The sequence below is a fragment of the Oncorhynchus mykiss genome, chromosome 22 (genome assembly GCF_013265735.2).
Source record: "Oncorhynchus mykiss isolate Arlee chromosome 22, USDA_OmykA_1.1, whole genome shotgun sequence".
NCBI classification, from domain to species: domain Eukaryota; kingdom Metazoa; phylum Chordata; class Actinopteri; order Salmoniformes; family Salmonidae; genus Oncorhynchus; species Oncorhynchus mykiss.
Genome location: NC_048586.1, coordinates 16,467,002 through 16,492,570, shown reverse-complemented (window position 1 = coordinate 16,492,570; position 25,569 = coordinate 16,467,002). Strand labels below are relative to the sequence as shown.

The following is a 25,569-nucleotide window of genomic DNA, read 5'->3' as shown; positions in this document are numbered from 1 at the left end:
ACTTGTGATGATGAATGGCTGAAGCAATGGCTGCTGGTCAAAGCAGCGATTGGCTGGACCATAACAGCTGGCCTTTGATAGTCTGGACTAGCAGTCACAGTGCTGTAGGCAGGAGGTCCCAGTGTGGACTGCCTCTGCAGGAGCTGCAGGATGGTCTGAATATCTGATGTCATCTGGGACTCCAGCCTGCAAACACAGAATGCAGAAAATGAACGGCTACTCTTGGTTATAGGGACTGGAGGCTAATGGAAGACAAGTTCAACACCAATCAATAACCATACTGCCTCTAGGCTATCGTTGTTTTGTTTTTATTGTACAGTTGTTGTATGTATCAAATTCTAGCACTAGGGGGCGCTTGTGATCTATGTTGACACTACAGGATCGTCATGGTTGTCAATTCAATCAAAAGGCTTGGGAACATGTTCTATCGGCTCTCTATGTCTAATAGTCCTACCGATTCTCTCTCTAGGAGTCATAATGAATATTCAGTAAGGGTGGGGTAACAATGCCTGGCTAACTCACATTCACACATTACCGGTAGTCATAATGGATGCATATCCTCCTGCTGCTATATATAGAGCATTATCGGTGGTAATGCTGATTAATCACTTTAATTGCCCTTAGCAGCCATCCGTCAGTCAGAAATAGTGCCATTATGCACATGCTTAGTAAAATGCCTTCATCATTTGTTCAGCAGGCCGTCACTCTCGACACATACGGGAAGACGGATTCTCTGCCATTCAAATAACAGACAACCTTGTTTCGTTTAGTGTAATATAATGGCTGTGTTGAGGAGACCAGCAATTGGCAATTATTTCAGCGCTGCTCCCCCCTTAGAACGATGGTCATTAGGCTACCGCTGAAATAGAGCCTAAATGGTGGAGACATGTTGCTAAAACCACACAAACGGTAGCTGCTAATGGTTGGGTAAAACCCAGGGTCAGAAAGAGTGCACTGGATAATGTGAGTCTTTTTGGAGACAGAAAAATGGTCCACCCGGATGCAGGAGCCCTCCAATGCGTTGTCTCCTATTCTGTGATAATTCCTGCTAAAAATACTGTACCACCTGCTGTTCGACTGTCTACTCTTGGCAGCCTGCTGGCTGCAGGTGTGTTATCTCTCCACTCAACCTGTTTGTCTGCCTCAGGAAATAAAGGGGGTTCAAATGTACTGTATTAATGCACATGGAACAAGTAGTCCATTTACATGTAATGTTGACTTGGATGGAAATTAAGCTAGCTCGCTAGCCCGAGGCTAGCACTTTTCAGACCAGGCTAGTACTTTTCAGACCAGGCTAGTAGAAAATGTGCCAAACTAGCCCGAGATCCAGATGAAATGTTGTCTTTTCCATTATCACATAGCAGATTTCCGACCAGGCTACTTTTCAGACCAGGCTAGTAGAAAATGCGGTCTACTAGTGCACAAAATACTTATAGGAAAATTATACTCAAACTATATTTTGGTATTTGTTTCATTAGTCCACTGTTGATACAGCCCCAATATGTTTTGCATGTCAACAATCAAGTTTTCAAGATATGTGTTGTCATTTTTGCCTCCCTTCTGGCTCTCACATCTTTTTATTGGTCTTTATAGCTGGAGTGAAGTTAGATGTTCATGAATGTTTGACATTACATTGTAGATGTCAGAGATGGCCAAAGGAGTGCAGTACAGTAGGCCTACCTGTTCAAGTGCTCTTCGAGCTGATCTAAGCGTTGCTCCACTTCTCCGTATGTGATTTCACTGGCATCGCCATCCTCGCCCCTCAGGTCCTGCAATTGTGCTGACTCATCCAGGTAGTCTCGGGGCTTCTCGCAGACCCATTTGTCATTGCACAGATCTGGCAAGGGAGGGAAACACACATCCTTTATAAGCTCAAATGTGGGTCAGAGCACAGGTGCCTGGTAATCACTAAACCATCCAACCATTGAAAATAGAACAACACTATTCTATTCATCTTTGGGTGAAAAGCTTCTGTGTGTTGTTCCTTGTGTTTGTAATTTATTAGCCTAGCTAGTGTTTCAGGAGACAATGGGTTTCTATGCCGTGGTGGGACATTCGGGCTAACTCTGGCGTTATCTCTGCTAAACACACTGCTAATACGTGCTGTATACACTGATTAATGCTGGTGTGGGTAAGAGCAGCCTTTTTTTTAATGATTTGAAACAACTGACAGGCTGATAATGAACTTTAATCACGTTTATCTGTTGTAGCAGGAGCCTTTGGGATGCCCAGACTGAAATACACACTCCTTTTTCTGTGGTCTCTATTGTAAGAAATAGGCCTACAGCATTACCTGAGGTGACTGTAGATGACTGTCTGTAGGAGAACAGCAATTGATTTCCATGCTCTGATGGAGAAAAATCAATGTTACCCACGTGCCTTTACAACACACAGAACCGTGTGTCACTGACTAAGTCATACATAGAATTCGCGATGATGACTATTCCAATTGGCTCACATTGTTCTATGAATGGCCTAATGTTTATAAGGTATTCACCTTCCGGGGTGAGAACTAACTAGGACGTACCGTGCACATTTGGAGGGCGAGCATCTGTGCGAAAGCAGTGCAGGATGCCTGTGACTTAAGCTGGTGAAAGAAACTGCTCCACTGAGACTCGTTTTGGTACACATTTCAGCTCCACGCACATGGCTCTTCTCAGGGATTTACAGTGGGGTGGGATTTGATTGATAGGCCTATATTGTCTTTGTGTCTTCGCTCTTAGCCTCCTACACAGGTGCATTTACTGCCTCACTGTTTCTGGATACTCGGTCTTAGACCCACCCACTTGACATCGTGGGGCGTTTTTGGCTGTACGGTAACGTGGTACTTTTCGTCGACATGTAGCCGAGGCAATGACCACATCGGAGGCCTATCTTAACAGTATGCCTGTGACAAGACACTGATGGGGGGGGATAAGTGGATGAGGTTCTATGATCCTCTTAAAAGGGATGTTTTACAGCGGTGGCCATCTCCCAACTGATATGAAGTCATCCCTTTTAGAACTCAGGGGCCCAATCATTGACCTTAACAGCATGTGGCAAAGGGACCGTACAGGCCGTACCGCACAGCTCATTTGAAAGCCGCTAATGAACTGTAGATCATTCTAGAAAGTAGTATGAGTAGAAAAATCTGACGATTCATGCGGGGACATTTAGTTCCCGTGCTCCAACAATAGACTTGGGTGTTACTGTGTGAGCACAGAAAGGGTTACGATTGCATTGCTGCTCACCAATGTTATCGTCAAAAGAGGGAGTTCTCTCCATGATGTCCCCAGGGGGATTGGAGTCGAGCCCCAGTGCAAGGTCTTCCACCGAGGGACACCCCTGGATGGCCGAGCCCATGGACATCTGCTCCTCCTTCCCTGACTGTTTCAGGTCAACTGAAGTTCTCTTTAGGCACAAGTAGGACTCCCTCTCCCTCCCGGAGTCATTTTCTGTTTCCTTGTTGCTTCCCCCTGTGGAATTGTAATCAAGACGAGGCAGTGGAACACACCGTGCTCTAATATTACAGAGAGAAAGCACTGAACTCCTCTGGGACTGAGAGAGCTGCTCAGTGAAAAATGACAAGAGGAAGTGCTCGTGCAAAGTGTGGATACAGAACTCGCCTTTAGTTGGATGCGGTGTGAAGGAGATCCTTCTTGTGATCTTTGTGCTCTTAACGTCTTCCTCTGGATCTGAGTCACTAGCGTGAGAATACGCGGCCTGCAACGATGGGAACATCGCTAATGTAATATCATACAAACAAACATGACATCATTTGCCCCAGCAACATCTAATTAAAGCCACAATGTAACATCTCTATTTAATAGCCATGGCCGTGAGCATAGTAAATGAATACAAAGTTATGTCAATGTAGTCACATACCCTCAACATATACATTAACATAACGTCATAACGCATAATTGTCATCGTCATGCAATGACCTTTCCGAACATATAGTTAAGAAATACCTAAGAATACAGGGAGTGAGCTTTTAAAATATTATTATAGATGATATAATGTTTTGTTTAACACCATCTCATATGGTAAATCTTTTTTTGTTGTTGTTATAGTCAGGCCTATTTCATTGTCAGAATATGCTACCGAATACTGTACGTTTATTGACCATACAGTTTCGACAGAGGACCCAACAGGCTAGTGTTATGACCATGTGCACCGTCTGACGTACAAAAACATAAGCGCAACATGCAAAGTGTTGGTCCCATGTTTCATGAGCTGAAATAAAATGATTTTCCATATGCGCAAAAAGCTTATTTCTCTCAAAATGTTGTGCACAAATTAGTTTTCATCCCTGTTAGCGAGCTTTTCTCCTTTGCCAAGATAATCCATCCACCTAACAGATGTGGCATATCAGGAAGCTGATTAATTAAACAGTATGATCATTACACAGGTGTCCCTTGTGCTGGGGACAATAAAAAGCCACTCTAAAATGTGCAGTTTTCTCACACAACACAATGCAACAGATGTCTGAAGTTTTGAGAGAGCATGCAATTGGCGAGTTAAGCTGCCTGCAATGTCGTCTCAAGTTTTGAAGGAGCGTGCAATTGGCATGCTGACTGCAGGAATGTCCACCACAGCTGGTGCCAGATAATTGCATGTTTATTTCTCTAGCATAAGCTACCTCAACATTGTTTTAGAGAATTTGGCAGTACGTCCAGCATGCCTCACAACCGCAGACCAAGTGTAACCACGCCAGCCCAGGACCTCCACATCCGGCTTCTTCAGAGCCACCCGGACAGCTGATGAAACTGTGGGTTTTTGCACAAACAAAGAATTTCTGCACAGAAACCATCTCAGGGAAGCTCATCTGAGGGCTCATTGTCCTCATCAGGGTCTTGACCTGACTGCAGTTTGGCGTCGTAACTGGCTTCCAAGGGAAAATGTTCACTTTCAATGGCCACTGGCACGCTGGAGAAGTGTGCTCTTCATGAATGAATCCCGGTTTCAACTCTATCGGGCAGATGGCAGACAATGTGTATGGTGTTGTGTGGGCGAGCGGTTTGCTGATGTCAATGTTGGCGGTGGGATTATGGTATGGGCAGGCATAAACTACGGACAACCAACACAATTGCATTTTATTGATGGCAATTAGAATGCGCAGAGATACCGTAATGAGATCCTGAGGCCCATTGTCGAGCCATTCATCCACCACCATCGCCTCATGTTGCAGCATGATAATGCACAGCCTGTACACAGTTCCTGGAAGCTGAAAATGTCCCAGTTCTTCCATGGCCTGCATACACACCAGACCTGTCACCCATTGAGCATGTTTGGGATGCTCTGGATCGACAGCGTGTTCCAGTTCCCGCCAATATCCAGCGACTTCGCACAGCCATTGAAGAGGAATTGGACAACATTCCACAGGCCACAATCAACAGCCTGATCAACTCTTTGCGAAGGAGATGTCACGCTGCATGAGGCAAATAGTCACACCAGATACTGACTGGTTTTCTGATACATGCTCCTACCTTTGTTTAAGGTATCTGTGACCAACAGATGCATATCTGTGTTCTCAGTCATTTGAAATCCATAGATTAGGGCCTAAATGATTCATTTAAATGAACTGATTTCCTTATATGAACTGTTGCTCAGTAAAATCGTTGAAATTGTTGCCTGTCGTGCTTATGTTTTTGTTCAGCGTCGAATTACCTTGCCATTCTCATCTCGGAGGTTGAACGTCAGCTCCAGATTTGTCAGGAAGAAATCGGCAAACTCAGGGTACATGTCAAGCACCTCTAAGAGATCATCTCTCTGTATGGTGTGCAGGTCACAGTAACTCAGGGCCCTGACGTCCGCATTGGACTTTCCAGGTTTGGCGTACAGATGGATCATTTCTCCAAAGATGTCATTCTTTCCTGGTGAGGAGAGGGAGAGAGAGAGAGAGAGAGAGAGAGAGAGAGAGAGAGAGAGAGAGAGAGAGAGAGAGAGAGAGAGAGAGAGAGAGAGAGAGAGAGAGAGAGAGAGAGAGAGAGAGAGAGAGAGAGAGAGAGAGAGAGAGAGAGAGAGAGAGAGAGAGAGAGAGAGAGAGAGAGAGAGAGAGAGAGAGAGAGAGAGAGAGAGAGAGAGAGAGAGAGAGAGAGAGAGATGAAGTTCTTCTTTGAGAGAATTATCAGGAGAATACACCAGACATCAGGAGAGCTGGTTGTAGTCTCAGCGAATAATGGATGGTCATATAATCTCAGAAGATTAGGAGAATTGCTCTGTGTCTGTCTGTGTGTAGACTAATGGATTGAACTGGTATACGAGAAGGACGTTCTGTCTGGGTTTGCCTTTTGAGGATACGAAAAGTAGAGTGCCTATTCTGTCTGTCCCAACCGTCTGTTGTACATTTTTGTTAGTGTATCATTCTACCTTCACCAAATGTCATAATGTAAACACTTTTAAATGGACATACATCCATCATTTCAAAGCTCCTTACATTGAATCACGTATCATCTAAAAAGCTAATTTCATAGAGAATGTTAAAAACGGGACTATATGTCGTAACATGTGTAAATCCGGTCCTGGAGTGTCTTAATAACAAAATTAAACCCCAAAATATTTAGGCCTATTAGGGCGTGGTGCCTGGCCTTAAAGGGCATCTTAAGAGACCTTTCAGTGGTGTCAATTCTTAATAAATGTCAACCCCTGTGCAGCATTTTGTGTGAATGAGATGCAATAGGTTGGACTGCTGTGTGGCTTTAAGTGACTTATGAGGAGTGGTCTCGAGCCTTAGTGTTCCAACTCAGCAGGGACCAGACACCTCCAACATGGAAGCCTACACATAGCTCTCACACCAGGGCTTTGCACCGGGGTTACAATGGAACAATAGTCTTCAATGGAATATTAGCATACAAACAATCGTCATTTTTGGAGGGTTTTGGTTCTCAAAAGCATACATTATGCATACAAATTGATTTCCCTATGGCTCATTGCCGTTTTACTTTCTTAAAAGTGTTCCCTGGGCAGATATGCTCTAGTGGCAGAATTCATTTCATTTGGCTTTTGGAAGGTTGCTGTGATATATCAATGTATTGTTTCCAAATATGCGGATCTTTGAGATATGCATCTTCCAGTGTAATTCCTATTATTGGTTTTGTGTTACACAGCAGCTTTGGCCTGGTTCTGACCTTATTATGTCACGTCTTTCATGATGGAAGATGCTCAATTTAATCTAGGCTTAGCCTGCAAAACCTGGCAGTCAGTGGGTTTCAAGTGTGATATTACTGTATGGAAAACAATTCCTTACTACTCTCATGTGTAGGCCATTTTAATAACTACTAACCAATATTACCTCAGTGCTTCCCCATAAGATGTTGTTTTTAGCAACGGTAGCTAATTTCCAATTGTACACATTTTGTCCTGGCTTATGCCTGTGTTCTTATGCTATCTGATTGACTCAAACATTATAACAAAATCGATGGGGGCCACATGCCATGACATTTTTGTAAATTTAGATTCTCCCTGACTGTTTAGTTTTGATTTTGGTGATTGTCGGTTCTCAAAGATGGTCTGATTTTAAATGATATTGCTCCATTATATTTTGTAAATACTTTATATCTGGTTATAGTCGATTAGATTAACACCAACGTTTTACCATCACAAATCTGTAATATTTGATTTTTCCTTTTAAGTGGCGGCCACTGCCAAATGCATATAGGTGAAACACTATAGCTATAAGACAATACTGCCAAGAACTGTTGACAATCAGATAACAGAAGATAACATCTCCTCCTTGTTTGGTTTCTTATGCCTCTCCTATGCCTCTGTTGTGTCCCTTCCCTTTTGCAGCTATTAAAAGAGCAGTGGTGCTATGCAATGACAGCTGTTTCACTTTGCTCTTTGAAGTTGCCAAACAGTCTCACGCGGAGCCACTTAATATAAATGTCAGAGCCTCCATTCTGTCAGATGAACAACTCTAATGCAATAACACTGTACCTACATATACAGAGCGCATGTGTAAAAGAGACCGAGGTCTCAATTCGTCTTCCCTGTTAAAATAAAAGGTTCAATCAAATAAAAAAAAAAACAAGACAAGACCTTCGGAATGGAGGTTTACGTAACCTCTCTAGTCACTATTATTGTTTAAGAATAATAAGAGGATAACGATAAGGCAGCTGGTATGAAATACATTCAGGTGGTCACGCTTACGAGTCCAGGTAGATCAGACAGAACACATTGTTGCAGTCAGTTGTCAGATTTGGACAAGAGAACTCCCACTGCAGGTCTGCTGCAGTGGATCGGTGTCTAAATAACCAGCCATCTTTCCTCTGGGAGGTGACACTGTATCTGCCTGAGTTGACATCTAGCTCTACACATTGCCAAATATCATATGAGCACGAAACCCTACACTGGCTAGGACGGAATAATTCAAATCAATAATTCAATTCAACCCATCCAGCAAACATGCTTTTAAAAAGCTAGCAATCAGCATTAGCTGTCTTCCAATCAGCATGTATAGAGCCTGGAGTTTTTCCTGCTCAGATCACATGGTCAGAAAACCCCACCCCTGGCCCTAACAGGGCTCCTAACTAACCATTCCCCTGGTGGCACCAGCCCATGATAAAATCATTCACAGTGATACTTAAATAGTTTGATTCAAGAAATAAGTTGTTTCATCTAACACACAGGAGTCAAACTCGGTCCACGGAGGGCCATGTGCTGCGTGTTTTCACTCCCCCCGTTGTACTTGATGGATCAAGTCAAGTTCACTGATTAGTTAGGAACTCCCCTCACCTGGTTGTCTAGGTCTCAATTGAACACATATTGAAAGCAAATAACAAAAACCAGGAGACACTCGGCCCTCCATAAAATGCATTTGACACCTGTGATCTAACATGTCCAAGCAGCAGGAATGCATAATTCAAGATATTGTATTGATCCTCGCTATATGAGCCACGTTACGATTCCCACTTCGTGGGTTAACCCAATCGGTGCGATGCGTAGGGCGTTTGCCTTTCATGCCAGCGACATGGGTTTGCTTTTCCCGAACCCACCTTTTGCAGCATTGATGTAAGAAGGGAAATGGTGGGCATGAGTCATGAATCATCCTGTTTGGAGGGGACAGTGTAGTGATTCTTGCTATATACAGTATGTCACCTTACAATTCCCACCAAGTGAGTTGACCCTATTGGCGTGATGTGTAGGGTGTTTACCTGTCATACCAGAGATGTGGGTTCGCTTCCTTCCTCCACTATGGCTACATTATTTTGATGAGCAACCAGTGATTTTCATGAATTTTGGGGATGACAATTAGGCCACATCAAAATAGGGCTCCAGAATTTGACTCCTTTGTTCAATAGATTAATTTGCTTATATCTTTCTTTGTGTACTCACATCACATAGGCTAATTATTTAGGGAAAATTCACCATCCGAGGAAGTGGAAACCCAACTCATTAACTAGATCGCTGAATATAATATGCTCCTCGTTAGCTGTGTAATTGATTAATCTAACAGTAAATTGAATGGGTGGCGCAGTAGTCTGTCGCAGCCGGCCGCGACCGGGAGACTCATGGGGCAGCGCACAATTGGCCCAGCGCCGTCAGGGTTAGGGGAGGGTTTGGCCGGCAGAGACGTTCTTGTCCCAACGCGCACTAGCAGCTCCTGTGGCGGAACAGGTGCGCTGACAATGCACGCTGACACGGTCGCCGTGGCTGGATTCCGGGCTAAGCGGACATTGTGTCAAGAAGCAGTGCGGCTTGGCTGGGCTGGGTTGTGTTTCGGAGGACGCACGGCTCTCAACCTTCGCCTCTCCCGAGTCCACAAGGGAGTTGCAGCGATCGGACAAGACTGTAACTACCAATTAGATGCCACGAAAGTTGGGAGTAAATATATATATAAGCAACAAAATACATGGGGATCGGAAGTGATGCAGACAATTACATTGATGGAAGCTACAATCTATCTGCAATATTAAAGCTGATCTACCCCCTAAAATCTTAATTTATTAAATAAAGTTAACTTTTTTTATTTCGTTTTTTGGTCCATTAAAATATCATCAAATTGATCAGAAATACAGTGTAGACATTGTTAATGTTGTAAATGACTATTGTAGCTGGAAATGTCTGATTTTTAATGGAATATCTACCGTGCCTTGCGAAAGTATTCGGCCCCTTTGAACTTTGCGACCTTTTGCCACATTTCAGGCTTCAAACATAAATATATAAAACTGTATTATTTTGTGAAGAATCAACAACAAGTGGGACACAATCATAAAGTGGAACGACATTTATTGGATATTTCAAACTTTTTTAACAAATCAAAAACTGAAAAATTGGGCGTGCAAAATTATTCAGCCCCTTTACTTTCAGTGCAGCAAACTCTCTCCAGAAGTTCAGTGAGGATCTCTGAATGATCCAATGTTGACCTAAATGACTAATGATGATAAATACAATCCACCTGTGTGTAATCAAGTCTCCGTATAAATGCACCTGCACTGTGATAGTCTCAGAGGTCCGTTAAAAGCGCAGAGAGCATCATGAAGAACAAGGAACACACCAGGCAGGTCCAAGATACTGTTGTGAAGAAGTTTAAAGCCGGATTTGGATACAAAAAGATTTCCCAAGCTTTAAACATCCCAAGGAGCACTGTGCAAGCGATAATATTGAAATGGAAGGAGTATCAGACCACTGCAAATCTACCAAGACCTGGCCGTCCCTCTAAACTTTCAGCTCATACAAGGAGAAGACTGATCAGAGATGCAGCCAAGAGGCCCATGATCACTCTGGATGAACTGCAGAGATCTACAGCTGAGGTGGGAGACTGTCCATAGGACAACAATCAGTCGTATATTGCACAAATCTGGCCTTTATGGAAGAGTGGCAAGAAGAAAGCCATTTCTTAAAGATATCCATAAAAAGTGTTGTTTAAAGTTTGCCACAAGCCACCTGGGAGACACACCAAACATGTGGAAGACGGTGCTCTGGTCAGATGAAACCAAAATTGAACTTTTTGGCAACAATGCAAAACGTTATGTTTGGCGTAAAAGCAACACAGCTGAACACACCATCCCCACTGTCAAACATGGTGGTGGCAGCATCATGGTTTGGGCCTGCTTTTCTTCAGCAGGGACAGGGAAGATGGTTAAAATTGATGGGAAGATGGATGGAGCCAAATACAGGACCATTCTGGAAGAAAACCTGATGGAGTCTGCAAAAGACCTGAGACTGGGACGGAGATTTGTCTTCCAACAAGACAATGATCCAAAACATAAAGCAAAATCTACAATGGAATGGTTCAAAAATAAACATATCCAGGTGTTAGAATGGCCAAGTCAAAGTCCAGACCTGAATCCAATCGAGAATCTGTGGAAAGAACTGAAAACTGCTGTTCACAAATGCTCTCCATCCAACCTCACTGAGCTCGAGCTGTTTTGCAAGGAGGAATGGGAAAAAATGTTAGTCTCTCGATGTGCAAAACTGATAGAGACATACCCCAAGCAACTTACAGCTGTAATCGCAGCAAAAGGTGGCGCTACAAAGTATTAACTTAAGGGGGCTGAATAATTTTGCACGCCCAATTTTTCAGTTTTTGATTTGTTAAAAAAGTTTGAAATATCCAATAAATGTCGTTCCACTTCATGATTGTGTCCCACTTGTTGTTGATTCTTCACAAAAAAATACAGTTTTATATCTTTATGTTTGAAGCCTGAAATGTGGCAAAAGGTCGCAAAGTTCAAGGGGGCCGAATACTTTCGCAAGGCACTGTACATAGGCGTACAGAGGCCCATTATCAGCAACCATCACTCCTGTGTTCCAATGGCACGTTGTGTTAGCTAATCCAAGTTGATAATTTCAAAAAACTAATTGATCATCAGAAAATCATTTTGCAATTATGTTAGCACAGCTGAAAACTGTTGTCCTGATTGAAGAAGCAATAAAACGCCTCACAAGTCCTCAGCTGGCAGCTTCATTAAATAGTATCCGCAAAACACCAGTCTCAACGTCAACAGAAAAGAGGCGACTCTGGGATGCTGGGCTTCTAGGCAGAGTTGCAAAGAAAAAGCCATATCTCAGACTGCTCAGTTGGGCCTCCCACTCCTCTTTCTGTTCTGGTTAGAGCCAGTTTGCGCTGTTCTGTGAAGGGAGTAGTACACAGCTAGAATTGTGATACAGTGAATTATAAGTGAAATAATCTGTCTGTAAAAAAATATTGGAAAAATTACTTGTGTCATGCACAAAGTAGATGTCCTAGCTGACTTGCCAAAACTATAGTTTGTTAACAAGAAATTTGTGGATATGGTTGAAAATGAGTTTTAATGACTCCAACCTAAGTGTATGTAAACTTCCGACTTCAACTATATATATAAAACATTCTATTGTTTGGAAGAGTTTTGTATAATAATTGAAATTGAAAAATGCTAAGTTTTGGATCCGGCGTTGTCTTGCATAACAGTTCATAAACAACGTGCCATAGAATCAGCACATCAAAAATCTATTTTGCCATCTAAATGGCACAGCTTTCAATTTGTTGGTCCTTAAATGAAACGGCTTTGTTTAAAATGTCAATTGTTTATTGAACCTTTATTTAACTAGGTAAGTCAGTTCAGAACAAATTCTTATTTACAATGACGGCCTACACCAGCCAAACCTGGACGTCGCTGGACCAATTGTGCACCGCCCTACGGGACTCCCAATCACGGCCGGTTGTGATACAGAAAGCTGAGGCCCTCCTCACTTCAACGGTTAAAAATCCAAAAAACAGAACATTTTGAGTGAGCAGATTTGCAGCTCGTACCAATGCAACCAATTAAGAATTGTACTCTCACAGTCAAGTCAAAGGGTCGCAAAATGCGACTAAATGGTCGCAGTCTGGAGCCCTGCCTAATAATAGCATATCATTTCATTTCTCCTGACCACATGACCAGGAAAAAAACACCAGTTTCTATAGTTCACATGCATTTACCCAGAATGGCTACCACAATGTCATCTTTCAGGATCTCTATGGAGCCCCGAGACAGGAAGTAAAGTGCGGTGAGGACGTCTCCGCTGTGGACCAGGGTGTCCCCTGGGGGGGCGTGGGTGGTCTGGAAGCGCATGGCCAGGGCTCTCAGGCAGCCCTTGGTGGCTCCGTGGAAGGCCTTACAGCTCTCCAACAGAGCCTGGTTGAGGTGGAGGCAGATATCTGCCTGCAGACACTCAGGGAAGCCTTTTAACACCTAGAGTATTTGTAGAAAAATGAAACCATTATAGAACGCAACCACCATGGGTTCACCTCAGGAGTAAGGAAACAGTGTTTCACATGTACAGTATGTTGTCATTGTTATTATCACCCTTCTCAAATGGTTAGTATTTCAATATGTTTTTATCTCCTGGAATTTAAAATAGGCTACCGGTTGTGACAAAAACAATAACAGAATATACTTACCTCTTCAATACATGCAAATTATTCTGGGCTAAACTATTCCCCTGTTTCCCCACAACAGTGTTTCAGTGATACAAATGCAAATACTATAAAACACAGGCAGTTAGGACCTTTTTCACAATGAAAGATGCAGGAAGTTGTCCCAAAGTTTTTCTACAGAATGCTGTACTTGAAAAGGAAAAAGCATTACTGTATCCTTCAAGCAAGCTCATGCATCCACATGCAGACCTTTTAGTCTTTTTTTAATACATTTTTATGTCTGTATATCGTTGTGTTTGTGTGACTGTCCTTGTCTATCAGTGTTTTGTTACTTGTCATGTTTTTTTCTTTTTTTGTGGACCCCAGGATGAGTAGCTGTTGCTTCTGTAAAAGCTAATGGGGACACAAATAAAGCCAATCTGTGACATATGCCCTTGGCCTCAGCTCAAAGCACTCGGGTAATTGTAATCTGGCATGCATGTGGAAGCTCAGCGTTGGGCTGTTGCTACACAGGAGATGGTATGGAAACTCAAACACCTCACTCAAAAACTGAATAGAAAAGTGATGATGATGGATTATGGTGTTGATGGTTGTCTACTGTCTACACATGGGCAAGTATGATATATTTTGCGAGATTTAAAAGCCAAACAAAAATGTATAGCAATTAAGCTTAACATGGAAATGGTTACAATTCATACTTTCACATATGTACCTCCTGCTCTTACCAGCGTAGATGTTATTCCATTTGAAAAGCAGAAATGAAAAAGAGTTGTTTTTTAAAAACATTTTGCATGAGGATCACATTGCAAGAAAGAGGATTGAACTATGTCGGTGTGATGAATTGAGGTTTTTCTGTTTACCGTGTTCATGTCGATGCCATTCGTGTAGGTCCAGGAGTGTTGGAAATACTCCTCCAGCCGCTGCTTTAGCGGGTTGGGGATCTGGTGGAAGCGGATGAACTCTCGGACCCGGAGCATCTGGGTGTGGTACCTGGCCGTGCCCGAGTACAGCCGCTGGATGATAGCTGACACGTTACCGAAGATGCTGGCATACATGAGGGCTGCACAACACACAGACAAAAGTAAAAGTCACCAGTCCTTTGTGCTATCTATAAGCACAATGAATCTTGTGAATGTTAGTTCATTCTAAACATTCCGAGCAGCTAAGTAAAAGGAAACAGGAAGTATCAGACTCACAGCCGATCAGCATGACACAGATAGAGAAGATCTTTTCTGAGTTGGTATTTGGGGAGACATTCCCAAAGCCCACGCTGGTTAGACTGCTGAAAGTGAAGTAAAGTGCTGTGACGTATTTGTCCTTGATGGAGGGCCCAGAGTTAGGGTCACTGAAGTTATACCTCTTGCCAATGGATACCCCAAGATTGTCGAGCCAACCAATGTTGTGCTCCAGGTAAGGCTTCTCCACATTGCCAATGGCGTACCATATGCAAGCTAGCCAGTGAGCGATGAGTGCAAAGATGCACATGAGTAGGATGAGTACAGCCGCTCCGTACTCAGAGTAACGGTCCAGTTTCCGGGCAACACGCACCAATCGCAGAAGTCGGGCTGTCTTCAATAGGCCAATCAGAGTGGTGGTCTAAAGAGACAAGAGATGGTGCATAATTAGCAAGGTCTCCAGTAATAAGAGTGACATGATCAGATGTTGTGAAACATGTTCCTTGCCAAATATTAATAATACATTTTATGCAAAGTTGGTAGTGATTTACTGTATTTGATATCACAAAGGTGCATTGGAAATATATTTCAGCGCTCAGCCATTACCAACAGATGTTTGACCAAAAAAGAGTCAACGTCACTTCATCAACATTAGTAGTGAGTTTTCTCTAGACTCCTCTCAACAGTACAATTAAAAGATTCTTAATCTTGCCGACTTTCTATGTAATGGCTCTGGTCAATGTCGTACTAACATGGAACTGTGAAACAAAGAGCACGCAGATAAAATCTGCTATATTGATGTCTGGGCAGGAGGAAAGTAACACAATGAACGAGTCCCAGGGAGGTGGCTGCTCGCTCTGTCTCATCAACAATGGCTCTAGCAACATTTTACAATTGTCACCTCCAAGGAGATCATTTATTTACCTGACAATTATAACATGGCCCTGGAAAGTGAGGCTAGTAGCTGCGTTTGGTTATTTCAGAGGCTCTTTAACGGATAAAACTGACAGTGATTCTTATGTACAGTACCAGTCAAAAGAGTGGACACACCTACTCATTCAAGGGTTTTTATTTGTACTATTTTCTACATTGTATAATAATAGTGAAAACATAAACTATTAAATAACACAATATACAGTTGAAGTCTGAAGTTTAAATACTCAGCCTTGTCTCAGGAGTCATTAAAACTTGTTTTTCAACCACTCCACACATTTCTTGTTAACAAACTATAGTTTTGGCAAGTCGGTTAGGACATCTACTTTGTGCATGACACAAGTACATTTTCCAACAATTGTTTAGAGACAGATTATTTAACTTATAATTCACTGTATCACAATTACAGTGGGTCAGAAGTCTACATACACTAAGTTGACTGTGCCTTTAAACAGTTTGGAATATTCCAGAAAATTATGTCAAAGCTTTAGAAGTTTCTGATAGGCTAATTGACATAATTTGAGTAAATTGGAGGTGTACCTGTGGATGTATTTCATGGCCTACCTTTAAACTCAGTGCCTATTGGCTTGACATCATGGGAAAATCAAAAGAAAATCCGCCAAAACCTCAGATTCTTTTTTGAGACCTCCATAAATCTGGTTCATCCTTGGGAGCAATTTCCAAACGCCTGAATGTACCACGTTCATCTGTACAAACAATAGTACGCAAGTATGAACACCATGGGACCACGCAGCCATCATACCGCTCAGGAAGGAGATGCGTTCTGTCTCCTAGCGATGAACCAACTTTGGTGCGAAAAGTGCAAATCAATCCGAGAACAACAGCAAAGGACCTTGTGAAGATGCTGGAGGAAAGAGGTACAAAAGTATCTATATCCACAGTAAAACGAGTCCTATATCAACATAGCTTGAAAGGCCGCTCAGCAAGGAAGAAGCCATTGCTCCAAAACCGCCATAAAAAGCCAGACTATGGTTTTCAACTGCACATACCTCTTGCCAATGGTCTGGTCTGATGAAACAAAAATAGAACTGTTGGGCCATAATGACCATCGTTATGTTTGGAAATAAATGGTGGAGGCCTGCAAGTCGAAGAATACCATCCCAACCATGAAGCACGGGGGTGGCAGCATCATGTTGTGGGGGTGCTTTGCTGCAGGAGGGACTGGTGCACTTCTCAAAATTGATGGCATCATGAGGCAGGAAAATTATGTGGATATATTAAAGCAACATTTCAAGACATCAGTCAGGAAGTTAAAGCTTGGTCGCAAATGGACAATGACCCCAAGCATACTACCAAACTTTGTGTCAAAGTGGTTTAAGGATAACAAAGTCAAGGTATTGCAGTGGCCATCACAAAGCCCTGACCTCAATCCTATAGAAAATTTGTGGGCAGAACTGAAAAAGCTTGTGTGAGCAAGGAGGCCTACAAACTTGACTCAGTTACACCAACTCTGTCAGGAGGAATGGGCCAAAATTCACCCAACTTATTGTGGGAAGCTTGTAGAAGGCTACCCAAAACGTTTGACCCAAGTTAAATAATTTAAAGGCAATGCTACCAAATACTAATTGAACTTCTGACCCACTGGGAATGTGATGAAAGAAAGAAAAGCTGAAATAAATAATTCTCTCTACTATTGTTCTGACATTTTACATTCTTAAAATAAGGTGGTGATTCGGGTTGGTGCCTCCCCCTTGGGTTGTGCCGTGGCGGAGATCTTTGTGGTCTATACTCTGCCTTGTCTCAGGATGGTAAGTTGTTGGTTGAAGATATCCCTCTAGTGGTGTGGGGGCTGTGGTTTGGCACAGTGGGTGGGGTTATATCCTGCCTGTTTGGCCCTGTCCGGGGGTATCGTCGGACAGGACCACAGTGTCTCCCGACCCCTCCTGTCGCAGCCTCCAGTATTTATGCTGCAGTAGTTTATGTGTCGGGGGGCTAGGGTCAGTCTGTTATATCTGGAATATTTCTCCTGTCTTATCCGGTGTCCTGTGTGAATTTAAGTATGCTCTCTCTAATTCTTTCTTTCTTTCTCGGAGGACCTGAGCCCTAGGACCATGCCTCAGTACTACCTGGCCTGATGACTCCTTGCTGTCCCCAGTCCACCTGGCCGTGCTGCTGCTCCAGTTTCAACTGTTCTGCCTGTGGCTATGGAACCCTGACCTGTTCACCGGATGTGCTATCTGTCCCAGACCTGCTGTTTTCAACTCTTTAGAGACAGCAGGAGCAGTAGAGATACTCTGAATGATCGGCTATGAAAAGCCAACTGACATTTACTCCAGAGGTGCTGACCTGTTGCACCCTCGACAACCACTGTGATTATTATTATTTGACCCTGCTGGTCATCTATGAACATTTGTACATCTTGGCCATGTTCTGTTATAATCTCCATCCGGCACAGCCAGAAGAGGACTGGCCACCCCTCATAGCGTGGTTCCTCTCTAGGTTTCTGCCTAGTTTCTGGCCTTTCTAGGGAGTTTTTTCTAGACACCTACACCTGCATTGTTGCTGTTTGGTGTTTTAGGCTGGGTTTCTGTATAGCACTTTGACATCAGCTGATGTAAGAAGGGCGTTATAAATACATTTTATTGATTGATTGATTGATCCCAACTGACCTAAGACAGGGAATTTTTACTAGGATTAAATGTCAGGAATTATGAAAAACTGAGTTTAAATATATTTAGCTAAGGTGTATGTAAACTTCTGACTTCAACTGTATAGAACCATGTAGAAACCAAAAAAGTGTTAAAGAAATCAAAATATATTTGAGATTCTTCTAAGTAGCCACCCTTTGCCTTGATGACAGCTTTGCACACTCTTGGCATTCTCTCAACCAGCTTCATGAGGTAGTCACCTGTAATGCATTTCAATTAACAGGTATGCCTTGTTAAATGTTCGTTTGTGGAATTTCTTCTCTTCTTAATGCGTTTGAGCCAATCAGTTGTGTTGTGACAAGGTATGGGTGTTATACAGAAGTCCATAATATTTTCAGAACAGCTCAAATAAGCAAAGAGAAACGACATTCCATTATTACTTTAAGACATGAAGGTCAGTGAATCTGGAAAATTTCAAGAACTTTCTTCAAGTGCTGTCGCAAAAACCATCAAGCGCTATGATGAAACTGCCTCTCATGAGGACTGCCACGGGAAAGGAAGACCCAGAGTTACCTCTGCTGCAGAGGATAAGTTCAATAGAGTTACCAGCCTCAGAAATTGCAGTCCAAATAAATGCTTCACAGAGTTCAAGTAACAAACATCTCAACATCAACTGTCCAGAGGAGACAATGTGAATTAGGCCTTCTTGGTTGATTTGCTGCAAAGAAACCATTACTAAAGGATACCAATAATAAGAAGAGATTTTCTTGGGCCAAGATATATGAGCAATGGACATTAGACCAAAGGAAACCTGTTCTTTGGTCTAATGAGTCCAAATTCAAGATTTTTGGTTCCAACCACTGTGTCTTTGCTAGAAGCAGAGTAGGTGAACAGATGATCTCCGCATGTGGTGCTTTTCTGGTGACACTGTCTGTGATTTATTTAGAATTCAAGGCACACTTAACCAGCATGGCTACCACAGCATTCTGCAGTGATACGCCATCCTATCTGGTTTGCACTTAATGTGACTATAATTTGTTTTTCAACAGGACAATGACCCAACATATCTCCAGGCTGTGTAAGGGCTATTTGACCAAGAAGGAGAGTGATGGAGTGCTGCATGACCTGGCCTCCACAATCACCTGACCTCAACCCAATTGAGATGGTTAGGGATGAGTTGAAACACAGAGTGATGGAAAGGCAGCCAACAAGTGCTCAGCATATGCGGGAACTCTTTCAAGACTGTTGGAAAAGCATTCCAGGTGAAGCTGGTTGAGAGAATGCCAAGAGTGTGCAAAAATGTCATCAAGGTAAAGGGTGGCTACTTTGAAGAATGTAAAATATAATTAATACATTTATGGTTACTACATGATTCCATATGTGTTATTTCATAGTTTTGATGTCTTCACTATTATTCTATGATGTAGAAAATAGTCTAAATAAATAAAAACCCTTGAATAAGTAGGTGTGTCCAAGTGTTTGACTAGTGCTCTATGTGTGGCTGAGCCTGTGGTGTGGCTGAGGGAGTATGTTTGCTGAATGGCCTTAGATTTCAGAGTTGAAGCTGCAGTGAGACATGGCTGCAGGGCAATATGTGAAACAGGTACAATTGAAAACATTGATAATTTCCTCCAATTCTATGCATTTTGCCATGTTCTTTTGCTGAAACTTAATACCAAAATGTTTTTGGAATTTTCAGTTCCACTCACTGTCTAGCTGATTATATTATTTAAAATTATATTGGTCCATTATCTTTTCTACAGACTATACATCTGTTTTTTACACTGAAAGCTTTTTGGCCGCTAGACTAATTTACCAATCTACATTTTATTTATCTGACATGGGCTAATTTCATGGCTATCAATTACTGACATAAAGAGGAAAAACTGCTGATGCACTTGCAACAAGTTATTTTTTTTGGGGGGGGGGGCTTCAAAAGGGGTGCAGTTGCCCATCCCAGATCTAGCTCCACATAGGGCTTATATAATCAACGTGGTCTGAGGTAACGTTAGCTAGCACTAGGGGGTAAGGTTAGGTTTAAGGTTAAGGAGTTAGGTTAAAGGGTTAAAGTTAGGTTTAGGGGGAAGGGTTAGGGGAAAAGATAGCTAACATGCTAAGTAGTTGCAAAGTATCTATTTAAGTAGTAAGTAGCCGAGTTGCAAAGTTGTTCAAATGCTAAAGTTGTCTGTGATGAGATTCAAACGTACAACCTTTGGTTTGCTATAGACCCATCCATCTACCCCCCTTTTGCCTTAAGTAACCTTCTAGCTTATGTAACCACATAACATATAATATTAATTTGAGTGTCCTGGATTTAAGTTGACTATGTTACGTCTAATCTACAAGACCACTCTGATGTAATAGCACAACAAGTCCTTTACCAACATAAAACAGACTCCCTATTAACATGCCCTCTAAAGCCCAATTGTAATAACTCGTCAAGGAGTGCAAGTCAGGCCAAAACCCACAATGCAACATGCAACAATATCAAAGATTTGACTGAGTTACAGTTCATATGAGGAAATCAGTCAATTCAAATAAATAAATTAGGCCCTAGTATATAGATTTCACATGACTGGGCAGGGGCGCAGCCATGGGTGGGCATCGGCCCACCCACTGGGGAGCCAGGCCCAGCCAATCAGAATGAGGTTTTCCCCACAAAAGGGCTTTATTACAGAGATAAATACTCCACAGATTCATCAGCTTTCTGGGTGGCTGGTCTCAGACGATCCCGCAGGTGAAGAGCTGGATTGTGGAGGTCCTGGGCTGTTGTGGTTAAACGTGGTCTGCGGTTGTGAAGCCAGTTGGACGTACTGCCAAATTCTCTAAAGGGACATTATCTTTAATAAATTAGCAAAACATTCTAAAAACCTGTTGTAACTTTGTCATTATGGGGTATTGCGTGTAGATGTATTTATTTAATCGATTTTAGAATAAGGCTGTAACGTAACAAAATGTGGAAAAAGTCAAGGGATCTGAATACTTTCCGAATGCACGGTGTGTGGATATATATACACTACCGTTCAAAAGTTTGGAGTCACTTAGAAATGTCCTTGTTTTTTAATGAAAAGCTATTTTTTTTGTCCATTAAAATAACATCAAATTGATCTTAAATACAGTGTAGACATTGTTAATGTTGTAAATGACAATTGTAGCTGGAAACGGCAGATTTTTTATGGAATATCTACATAGGCGCCCAGAGGCCCATTATCAAAAACCATCACTCTGTGTTCCAATCGAACATTGTCTTAGCTAATCCAAGTTTATAATTTTAAAAGGCTAATTGATCATTAGAAAACCCTTTTGCAATTATGTTAGCACAGCTGAAAACTGTTGTCCTGATTAAAGAAGCAATAAAACTGGCCTTCTTTAGACTAGTTGAGTATCTGGAGTATCAGAATTTGTGGGTTTGATTACAGGCTCAAAATGGCTAGAAACAAAGAACTTTCTTCTGAAACACATCAGTCTATTCTTGTTCTGAGAAATGAAAGCTATTCCATGTGAGAAATGGCCAAGAAACTGAAGATCTGGTACAACGCTGTGTACTACTCCCTTCACAGAACAGCGCAAACTGGCTTTAACCAGAATAGAAAGAGAAATGGGAGGCCTTGGTGCACAACAAAGCAAGAGGACAAGTACATTATAGTGTCTAGTTTGAGAAACAGACGCCTCATAAAATCTCAACTATCAGCTTCATTAAATAGTACCCACAAAACACCAGTCTCAACGTCAACAGTGAAGAGGCGACTCCAGGATGAGAGTGTTATTTTGCCGATCTTAATCTTTTCTTTTTATTGGCCAGTCTGAGATATGACTTTTTCTTTGCAACTCTGCCTAGAATGCCAGCATCCCGGAGTCGCCTCTTCACTGTTGACATTGAGACTGGTGTTTTGCGGGTACTAGTTTTTAGAGATATCTGTACTTTACTATTTATATGTTTGACTACTTTTACGACACTTTTACTTCATTCCAAAAGAAAATCTTGTACTTTTTACTCCATACATTTCCCCTGACAACCCAAAGTACTCGTTACATTTTGAATGCTTAGCAGAACAGAATTTTTTTGAAATTCACGCACTTCATCAAGAGAACATGTAGTCATCCCTACTGCTTAAGTTCTGGCGGACTCACTAAACACAAATGCATCTTTTGTAAATAATGTCTGAGTGTTGGAGTGTGCCCCTGGCTTTCCATACATTTTTGAAACAAGAAAATGTTGCTGTCTGCTTTGCTTAATATAAGACATGAAATTATTTAAACTTTAACTTTTGATAGTTAAGTATATTTTTGCAATTACAATTTGCAATTTACTTAAAGTATATTTAAAACCAAATACTTTAACTCAAGTAGTATTTTACTGGGCGACTTTCACTTTTACTTGAGTAACTTTCTATTAAAAAGGTATCTATACTTTTACTCAAGTATGACAATTGGGTACGTTTTCCAGCACTGCATATTGACATGGTATAAGTTATGGCAAAATGTGTATAAAAGCAGGAAATTCGCTTTAAACTGCAAAAATAATATCCACCTCATGCTAAAATGGTTAGAATTATCTGTAAAACTGCACATTTTTCTCTCTGCCCCATGGCAAAATGAATAGAATTGCATTATATTTGTTATAAAATTGTTACATTTACTCTACGCCCGATGACAAAATGTGTAGAATAGCTATGTCACAATGGGATGCTGGACTACTGCGTCTCAGCTGTGGACTATGATTTCCGCTTAAGCAGCTAAAGCATGAGAGAGACCTTAAACACAGCGCGGGAGCCTGCTGGCTTGGTTATGAAGCTCCCTGATCATCCTGTTAGACACCAACTGTGCTTCGAAAGGGCAAAGATGTGAATCCAGTAACACTTGCAGGTTGTGATAAAATAGCTCAATAAAGCAAACTGATAAAAATGGTCACCAATTACCCCTAAACACCTGTTTCATAGGCATGGTGCAGCTTCATCCAACACATACAGTACATGAAAACATCTGCTTCTTTAAATCAGGAAAAAAAAATGTACATGTTGAAAGGAAAAAGTGAGACAAACCTTGGTAGCATAGAAGACAATGGGGCTAAACTGAACATTGAACGATTTTGTATTAAATTAAATTGTGACATGCTGAAATTAAACGATGACTCGGCACCGGTTTTTATTTTGATTTGTTGTCAATATTCACTGACTGACTTTAAATATATATATATATATATATACAGTATATACATACACTTAACCTTTATATAAATAGGCAAGTCAGTTAAGAACAAATTATTATTTACAATGACGGCCTACCCCGGCCAAAACCTAACCCAGACGACGCTGGGCCAATTGTGCACCGCCCTATGGGACTCCCAATACCGGCCGGTTGTGATACAGCCTGGAATCGAACCAGGATCTGTAGTGACACCTCTAGCACTGAAATGCAGTGCCTTAGACCGCTGCACCACTCGGGAGCTGACTCAGTAGTAGAGGTGGAATAGGTGATTATGCTTTAGAAATGAATCGCAAGCTGTCTCTCTCGTGTTCTGGTGAACCCATAGACATAAGACTAAATAGAACGGGCTTGGAACGTCTAACCCTAGAAATTTGACTGGTAAACTCATAGGTACACTCGCAATGGCTGTCTGGCATTGTGATGTAATAATTCCAATGGTAATGTAGAATGTTCATTCAAATTATGTTAAGTGATGTGGCTCATGCAAGGGAATGCATTTTTTGTAATGTCATTTGAGTTGATTCAACCCATGTTAAAAAAACAAGGTTAAGACAATATAATAATTCCATGCGTAGGCGTTAGAAAATAACTAACTAGCAACGCTGGTCTCATGAATTGCAAAGGGTTAGGGGAGATTAGAACCTTGTTGTCTTAACATTGTAATCTTCAACCTAGGATTCAACAAATCACAGCACAGATTGATGGGTACACTTCCTGCTTTTACTTTCTGCTTTGCTCCAATGGGTAGACTCACATGGCCACCAATCCACCCATTATGCCATCATTGACTTGAATGGGAACGCCTGTTCTATTCATTCTTATTTCTATGGGTGTGCCAACAGAGCATGATAAAGCACTGAAAGGATATTCCCTCATTAACAAACAAGCAAACATGCCGGCCTGCCCAGGGCTGGATTAATGCAGGGGCTTACAGGGAAGCCCCTGGACCAAAGCCCACAGGAGCCCACAGGAGCCCACTCTCAATGTTCAAAATACACCAGAAAGCATAATTTAGCCACAGAGAATCAATAGTTTCAAAAAACAACTGTGAATTAAGTTTTATCACAATCACATACATGTAACTGCTAAAATAAAGGAAACACCAACATAATGTGTTTTAATAGGGTGTTGGGCCACTATGAGCTGCCAGAACAGTTTCAATGTGCCTTGGCACAGACAAGTGGACCTAAACCATGGCAGGAAAATGCACCCCCATAACATCTACTTTGTATCCCTCATTTACTTATTTATTTTATTATGGCAGTTACCAGTATGCCTACCGTCAGTAAGGCAGCAATTTGGGCAGAATGCCAGCCAAATACAGAACAGCTTGTTGCATTGTGGCCATAGACATATCATCCATAGAAGGGTTTTGGAACTTCTTACCCTGGCATTTTGTTAAACTCATGGGTACACTACAGTAGCAATGGCTGCCATTCCTGACTTGAATGGGAACTGCTATCTGTGGACTATATTTCTATGGTTGGTTTCAGCTGTCAGTTTTCCTTTTAAAAATGTCTAAATACATTAACATTTTAGTAATTTAACAGACACTCTTATCTAGAGGGATTTGCTGGGACAACGTCAGATTATCACCTAGTCGACTCAGGAATTCGATCCAACAACATTTTGGTTATTGGCCCAACACTCTTAACCTCTAGGCTACAATCACCAGAAAAAAGTACAGTTTGTAAAGCAAATGCCTACTGCTGAAAAGAGAAGACGAATCTGTCTGTAGAACCAATAACAGAACAAAAGTCCTCAAAACAACTCCCAATTTTGAGCGAACAACAGCACTGTTTTTTAAAAGTAGCTCATCTTGAGATAAGCTATTGCCACGAGGAGCGCAGCGACCATCACCGGTGAGTAGCCTATGGCTTCATCTTCATCATTGGGTGAGTCAGTGTGGCACTGAAAAGTTTATTTAGTAGCTTACGTATGTATATACAATGCAGTCGGAAACTATTCAGATCCTGTGACTTTTTCCACATTTTGTTACGTTACAGCCTTATTCTAAAATGGATTAAATTGTTTTTTTCTCCCACGCGCAATACCCCATAATGACAAAGCAAATACAGGTTAGCACATTTATTTTAAAAAAGAGACTGAAATATCACATTTACATTAGTATTCAAACCCTTTACTCAATACTTTGTTAAAGCACTTTTGGCAGAAATTACAGCTTCGAGTCTTCTTGGATATGACGCTACAAGCTTGGCACACCTGTATTTAGGGAGTTTCTCCCATTCCTCTCTGCAGATCCTCCCAAGCTCTGTCAGGTTGGATGGGGAGCATCGCTGCACAGCTATTTTCAGGTCTCTCC

General features: G+C 41.8%; 1 protein-coding gene across 7 annotated transcripts in view; it reads right to left on the bottom strand.

The window, feature by feature from the left end:
* The window catches only part of LOC110502057 (potassium voltage-gated channel subfamily H member 7), a 50,416-nt gene that overhangs the window by 1,881 nt on the left and 22,966 nt on the right, over window positions 1–25,569 (bottom strand). For 3 of the 7 annotated variants that reach the window (XM_036958873.1, XM_036958870.1, XM_036958875.1), the window contains exons 7-14: window positions 14,518–14,917; window positions 14,181–14,381; window positions 12,884–13,138; window positions 5,650–5,855; window positions 3,231–3,702; window positions 2,294–2,347; window positions 1,681–1,837; window positions 3–186 (exon numbers count right to left, since the gene is read on the bottom strand). In XM_036958873.1, the coding sequence (XP_036814768.1) occupies window positions 3–186; window positions 1,681–1,837; window positions 2,294–2,347; window positions 3,231–3,702; window positions 5,650–5,855; window positions 12,884–13,138; window positions 14,181–14,381; window positions 14,518–14,917 (1,929 nt within the window). The remainder of the gene's footprint in view (window positions 1–2; window positions 187–1,680; window positions 1,838–2,293; window positions 2,348–3,230; window positions 3,703–5,649; window positions 5,856–12,883; window positions 13,139–14,180; window positions 14,382–14,517; window positions 14,918–25,569) is intronic. The other 4 variants (XM_036958872.1, XM_036958874.1, XM_036958869.1 and 1 more) reach the window with 4 other exon arrangements.